The sequence below is a fragment of the Nanorana parkeri genome, unplaced genomic scaffold, assembly GCF_000935625.1.
Source record: "Nanorana parkeri isolate BGI_ZX_2015 unplaced genomic scaffold, ASM93562v1 scaffold66, whole genome shotgun sequence".
Lineage (NCBI taxonomy): Eukaryota > Metazoa > Chordata > Amphibia > Anura > Dicroglossidae > Nanorana > Nanorana parkeri.
The window spans coordinates 474,810-482,106 of record NW_017306334.1 but is presented as its reverse complement, the minus strand read 5'-3'; the positions used below and the strand labels follow the sequence as shown (position 1 = coordinate 482,106).

The 7,297-nt window shown below is 42.2% G+C and overlaps 1 protein-coding gene across 1 annotated transcript; it reads right to left on the bottom strand.

The window, feature by feature from the left end:
- Positions 1–2,943: 2,943 nt before the first annotated feature.
- GMNC (geminin coiled-coil domain containing) lies at positions 2,944–7,048 on the bottom strand. Its single transcript, XM_018576398.1, has 5 exons — positions 6,991–7,048; positions 5,592–5,766; positions 5,231–5,316; positions 4,995–5,111; positions 2,944–3,928 (listed from the first exon to the last, which is right to left on the bottom strand). The coding sequence occupies exons 1-5, from the start codon at positions 7,030–7,032 to the stop codon at positions 3,317–3,319; spliced, it is 1,032 nt and encodes a 343-aa protein (XP_018431900.1). The 5' UTR covers positions 7,033–7,048; the 3' UTR covers positions 2,944–3,316.
- Between the last annotated feature and the right edge of the window lie 249 nt (positions 7,049–7,297).

The window sequence follows — 7,297 nt, the reverse complement described above, 5'->3', positions numbered from 1 at the left end:
AATCAGCCAGAAAAATTCAATTTGGCTAGCCAGTTCTCCCTTGTAAAAGGCTCCACCAGGGAATGCTTGGCAAGGTTAGTAAGGGCATACAAGCATGCAACTGCTTCCCAATCCCACCGTGACCCGCTGTATAAGGCAAAATTGATCCTGTTTCTGTAGGGCTTATATTTTGTCTTTTTAATATATGTCCTAGTGCCACTTGTTTGATCTCCACATCTTCTGAAAACAAATAGCAGTAAGATTTTTACAAGTAAAACATACTTATGTTTCTATATTCTGCATGTTTTTTTTTTTTTTTTTTTACAACGACTTACAAATGCTGAACTGACTCCAGCAGCAAAAGGCAATTATTTTAAAAAAAAAGTAATAACTGCAAGCTGTCACTAACAATCAATGTGACAAGCAGGCATGTAGTTATTTCACACCTTCAAGTTCACTTGAGCATTTTCATCACAAGGGACTTGTTTAAAATAGGGTATAATGCATGAAAAATGTGCTAAAACATTGTTTCCTAATGCAACCAGTCAGTTTTCAACTGTTGGTTCTATGGTCCTGGTTTCTATAGGTAAACCCAAAATTGTATTAAAGTGCTTACTTAGTCAAAACTTTTTAGTCTTGGATGTGTGCCTTCTTGGAGAAACTGCTGGTGCTATATAAATCCTGTGTAATAACAATAACAATAATGGGACATCCATAAAATTATCATTGTTCCCATAACAGGAAGTTATTGCAAATCTCCCCAATGGGAGACAGGCAGCAAAAAATAACTGACAGGGAATTTAACCATTCCCTACCTTATACAAAACTTTAAAAAATGGCAAAACACGAAAACACAGCTATACACACAAATACACAAACACGACTGTGCAAAACAATTTAATTAGAAAGTGAGTCCAAAGAGCAACAGCAATGTACAATAGATCCTTAGAACTACAGTATTCATGTTTTAAATAACTGGAGAGTCAGATTAATGACGGATGAATTCTGATTGCTGCACGATTCTCATTGCTCTTTGCCTAAATGAATACAATGATACAATCTAATAAGCTGCTGTGCATTAACCTATATCATTGCTGTAATTAAAGTTTTCCATTATCCACAAGACTCTGCCAGTCTTCTAATGCAAACTTTACCCATCAATTCAGTGCCTAACAGATCAAGTGAGCTTTCAGTTAATTGCCATTATTGTGTATTTATGCAGCGCACGCTGGTATGGCTTCGCAAAAATTGCTCCCATACGGAATAGAACGTGTGCCAAATGCAAGTCACAGCTATTTGGGCTGCTGCTGGCAAATTAGCTAGTAAGCCGACCTAGTTCACATTTCCAATCTGTTAAAACATCTGTTGAAAGTGTGTGACATCTAGTTTTAGGAAGCAGCTTATCTTGTACTTAAACGACCCAACGTGGCCCCTAGGGACACAGGGACCTCTGAATACAGACTCGAGGGCTCTATTGGAGGAATCAGACCTTGTCCTAACAAATTGTTGAAACCTGGGGGATAAAGGAACACGAATCTTACCTGGGACAGACAAGCGGTGGATAGGAGCTCAGATTTAGAGGGCTATAGAACGACTTTATTGGTGTTGTAGGCTTAACACGTATGGATAACCCTTATTAGTCCCAGCCTACCATTTTTGTAATTTTACTGCATTTGGGGTCTCGTGTGTGAAAAGTGTTGCAAAAATATATTTTTGCCCATGGTAGACTATCAGCGATCCAGGTTTGAAAGGGGATACAATGATTCTGATTAGCTGGGCAACATGACATGTTTTATAAAGCATAATTTTATTACAGTACCCATTGTTAATTAGTACTATGTAAAAGTCAGCAGTTGATGTGCCTGAATTATCATCAGGGAGGGGAGCGCTGCATATAGGTCTGTGTGCACACAGCTAGAGGACTATGTTATCAGTGCAGCGATTTATAACCTGGACTTTCACTCTGTATGGACTGCCTGAAAGGCCAATTAACTCGCCCCTCCCTGGACTGACATAACTACTGTTTAATGAATTGGCCCTCCATTTAATTGGCTGTAAAGTGCATAACAGTAATCAGCCAAGGGGTTAATGCGTATCAAGAGCTCAGGAAGCTTGCACAAACGATATTTGCAATAAACTGGGGCTTAGAGCAAGCAATGCACTGCAAGAGCCAGTCCATCACACATGTAAAATTAGGTCTATTCCTTCTGGTTAACAATATACAGTTTTTTATATGCATATTTCTTGGGGGAGGGGGGCGGGCAAGAGAGGGAGAAACTCTCGGTGGTTTCAGTAGCCTGAAGGTGCAGTTCCAGTGCATTCTAGACCAGACAAAGTGAGACATGCAATATTTTTCTGGTCTGGTCTGGAACTGTCCTGGTGTGAACAGAGTGCAGAAATAGCATAGGGATACGTTAGGATGCATTTTGGGTCCGGAAACAATCTGGTCTGGAGATCTGGATGTGATATGAATGGGCCAGTGCAGAGGTCTCACTCAGAGATATATAATGAACAGTCAGGTGATTTATCTTTCCAGCAGATTAGTAAAATAGAAAGATTTATATTAACTGGCCCTTTAAAGGTAAAAATCGTATGCATCAATGAAAATAAAAACAAACCTAAAGCTACAATAGGTGATTTGCTTTGAAAAATGCAAGCTCAAATTCAAAACATCTTTAAACAATTTATTTATATACAATATAACACAGTGAGACTTCACATTCTGATTGTCCTTAATAATGCAATAGGTAGTAAATAAATAGGCTGAGTAAAAGGCAGTGAGGAATTGTAGTTTGGGGTTATTGGGGAACCACACAAATTGTGACAAAGGACATAGAGTGCACCTGTCCAAGCACGCCTGCTACTTTGTTTGGCAGAGAATAACTACAGTGGCTTTGCAGGAGGAGGAAGTAAAAAGTATTTTATTCCATACAGTGTAGAAGTGAGTCTCATACAGGCAGTAGGTCACTGTGTTCATTGTATAAATTAAGGCAGTGATCGAAGACTGTTAAGGCAGCAAAATTAAAGAGGTGCAAATCAAAAAAGGACTACAATCAAAACTGCACTGCCATTAATTGCACTTAAAACCCAACAGAAATAAATACTGTTAGAATAGGCTATTTTTTCATGGAAAAAAGATCATACATATATACATTTGCATGTAAACAAATGAAGGCCCCTTTATGGTACTGGCAGCAGAGAAAACCCAAACAGTGGGTTAAAGAGATCACATTGGGATACACAGGCAGGACTGAAGGGGGTCTTCATAGGTCCTCATGACCAAGTGCAAATGGTTCTGTAAACTCCCATGAGATGACCCCATGTCCATATAGTTTTTTTATTCAGATTGTTTGGGGACCCAAGTGAATTTCCATCCCCCTTCTCCATCTCTGCGAACGAATGCTTGTCCATTGGAGAAGCTGTGTGTCTTCACGTTGCAATGAGGGCTTAGGGATGTGGAGAAGGCCACTTCTGTTTTGTTTGGAGATACCTCTGGAGTATAGCAAATAGGCGAGTCAGAAGGACTGACTGACTCACTTCTTGGCAGTGATGAAGAACTGCAGGATGAGGGGGAATAGTTTGGCAAATAGGGAGAGTCTAAGCTGCTCCCAGCCTGGCTGTTCACAGGGGTCATATGGATTGTACTGTATCCAGAAGAGGGGGAGCCTTGTATACTTCCACACTCTGCTGCCCCCATGCTGCTGATGAGCTCATTAGATATGGCACTGTAGTTAGCTGAAGCAGAATCATCAATGGTGTTGACATCTTTCAGTCCCAGAGTCTGCAGGACCCAGGATGCTACACTAGGGCTGGATTGTCCTTCGCAGGCAGTGAAATCGCTATAAAGATTCCTCTTGGCCTTTTTGGCTGAGATTTCAGGAGAGGCAAGGCTGCTAACCTTTGCTTCCCTCTTCAGAGAAGCACCGACCCCATGCTGGGACAACAGTTTCTGTAGAATAAAAAAAAAATGTTTGCAACAAGACCAAGCACTATAGTGCACATATAGCAGAGAAACAGTTCAAAGTCATAACCAGGAATGATCAACAGGTATCCATCCAGCCCCGATGACCCAGCCAGCCTACAGGCATGCTAAGATTTGTAGTCCGTTCTACAACAGCTGGTAAGCCATATTTTGCATACCCTGATGTAGACTAAGAACACTCTACACAAACTCCAGGACACTATGGATCACAACTGATGACAATATTGTTGGCCAATCAGCATTCGTCTTTTATAGAAGGCAAAATGATCGATTGTCAGAGACAGCAAATAGACCTAAACGTTTATAAAACGATTCCTAGGGGTTAAACCAAGCCACTGACGACTTTAATTGGCCCCGTTTTGCCTTTAACTAACAAGGCAAAGTAGATGCTGCTGTAGAACTACAGGCACCAAAATGCCATCCTTCTAAAAGTCTCTCTATGCATACAAGTGAAAGGACACAGTTTTTCTGTTATCTAGTCGTTTAGTGCGGAGGCATGGCAGGCTTTAGAAGAAGTCAGAAGCACAGATTAGCGTTTGACATTCCTCCACTCTCATGATAATCCTTCATGTTACATGAAGAGTTAACGCTGCGGGGGATCTTGCACAGGTACAGGTGTAATTTGCAAGCACATCGCTTACTGGAGACACAATGGAGATCACTTCTGATCACAGCCAGAGCCACATGCAGAGTCTTTGTTAACCTTAGGCTAACTTTGCACATTACCACTGCTGTCAAACAGCCTCCTCTATTGCAGGTAATCCCATCAGCATAGCACAGAAGTAATGAAAGCAGTGCAAGTGTCAATGTGCCCCCTTATCTCCGGAGATCCCTATCACTGCAGATAAGGAGTGCACTCATTTTATCAAACACATCAGTACAGCAGGGAAACATTAGGAATAAACAGGCTCCAACTAATGTTATCTCTGCAGCGAGACACCCGATTAGTATAGAAAGATATCCCTTTTAGCAAAGTCTTGTACATAGATTAGATATCTATTGTTAGAGAGAGAAGGACATCATTATTACACACCTTGGTCTTTTCCTCTAAACATTTCACAAAAGCAGAATTCAAGTACTGCTTCAATTTATTATTCTCCTCGTGCAATCGTGCCAGCTCCTCTTCCCTCTGGACCAATGTATCTTGAAGCTGTGGGGCAGAGACACATTATAGAACTACTGTATATGGAAAAAATTAAATTTTATCCATTCAACCTTAACCCTTTAAAGGCCTTCCATTTAGTATAAAATCAGATTTCAAATAAATACCTGTATGTTTGTGATCATCTGAGAAGATAGCTGGTCCTCCCACATATAATTATCTGGAAGTGTGCGCCCAACATCGAACAGCTGCCCTGAAAGCGAATTAAAAGGCATACATTAACAGGTATATGATGCTACTGGTAATCAGTCTCTATTGATGGAGGTCTGTTTAAAAAGGATTGCATTCAGGGGTTTCTATACACACACACACACACACACACACGCACACACGCACACACACACAAACACATAAACAGCTAAAGAATTGTGCATCTTGTATCCAAGATTATCCATTAGTTGGCACTACAGTGGGCTGATAGTAGCAGATTGCAGAGCATCATCTGTAGTTACAAAGTGGACTACTTACCATGGGATTGTGGGCCCTGGTTGCTTGATGTGTCGTCCAGGAGACCAGGAGCCCAGAGAGAGACCCATGTATCCTTGGTAACATCAACACTGGCCGCTGAAGTTGAGGGGAAGTATGGGCAATCATAGCTCTGACCCCCTGCAAAGTACTGGTCTTGGCACGCCAGAATGGTGTTCTGTAAAAGTGACACAGGAGGAGGACTGGGTTAGATATGGCAGGAACAGACTTTTTTTGTGTTTCAACAAAAGCAACACTCTTTGAGGAGGTAAAGCTAGCTTCTCTCCGGGAGGATACTCTCTACTGAGGAGATATTGTACTGCTAGAAATGAAGGCTCAGCTCTGTGAATGGAGTTTCAGATCAGCTGACAATTCACTTCCAGCCCAAGCAAGCTGACTACATGCCAAAACAAAAAAATCCACAAACAGCTTCTCAGTCTCTACTCTGACACCTCATAGTATTGATGGAAGCTGAATTACAATGTATCAGAATACAAATCACTAGACACAACATAGTAACACATACTGCTGAAAAACTAAATCCAATCTGCCCTTACAGAATGAACTGCTAGCAGTAATTGAGTTCTAATCGGTACATCATGATCAATGCAAAAGAGAAGTAGCTCGATCCCTACAATCAGGTAGGTTTCGGGTATCAGAAGCACGATCCCTGCACCCAGGTAAGTTTCGGGTATCAGAAGCACCGTCCCTGCTCCCAGGTAAGTTTCGTGTACCAGAAGCACGATCCCTGCTCCCAGGTAAGTTTCGGGTATCAGAAGCCCGATCTCTGCTCCCAGGTAAGTTTCGGGTATCAGAAGCACGATCTCTGCACCCAGGTAAGTTTCGGGTATCGGGTATCAGAAGCACGATCCCTGCACCCAGGTAAGTTTCGGGTATCAGAAGCACCGTCCCTGCTCCCAGGTAAGTTTCGTGTACCAGAAGCACGATCCCTGCTCCCAGGTAAGTTTCGGGTATCAGAAGCCCGATCTCTGCTCCCAGGTAAGTTTCGGGTATCAGAAGCACGATCTCTGCACCCAGGTAAGTTTCGGGTATCAGAAGCACGATCTCTGCACCCAGGTAAGTTTCGGGTATCCCAAGCTAAATTCCTACACTCAGGTAAGTTTCGGGTACCAGATGCACGAACCGTACACTCAGGTAAGGTTCGGGTACCAGAAGCAGGATCCCTACACTCAGGTAGGTAAGTTTCTTGAACAATCAGCACACAGGATTAGACGTTCGCAGCAAGTACACTTTTATGAATGCACACCAAACCTGCTCAAGCATTACATCCAGAAGGAACTGGCTTCCATTGAAGTACTCCAGTGTCTAGAGAAGTGCTTGAAAAGCAATCCACAGAAGAGGGAGCTCCCTATGCACAGTGAGGAGCACGCCAGACACTTACCATCTTGTTGCTTGAATGAGATATTTGCAGACACGTTTTCATTAAAGCCCCACTGAGCTTTAAATGGGACTGAGGGAAGGCACTTAAGGAGGCAGTCTTAATCTAAAGGAGCTCCAGGAACGCCCCCGGGACTCTGTAAAGCCTCAAACCTCATTTGATGCCAAACTGTCAAAAGTGTGACCTCAGCAAACTGTTAATTATGCACAATGCAAAGCCTCGCACGCCCACATATTAACATAAAGATGCTGCCCACCTCAAAGAGGGCTTCTATTAAAAGATACTCTCGTGCTTTATTTTACATTAGCAT

Excerpts from the sequence above, each read along its gene's own strand:
- GMNC (XM_018576398.1), bottom strand. The coding sequence starts at position 7,032 with ATGAAAACGTGTCTGCAAATATCTCATTCAAGCAACAAGATG. Across the intron at positions 5,112-5,230 it reads AGATGATCACAAACATACAG|CTTCAAGATACATTGGTCCA; the intron begins GTATTTATTTGA and ends TCTGCCCCACAG. Across the intron at positions 3,929-4,994 it reads GTTTAGAGGAAAAGACCAAG|AAACTGTTGTCCCAGCATGG; the intron begins GTGTGTAATAAT and ends TTTATTCTACAG.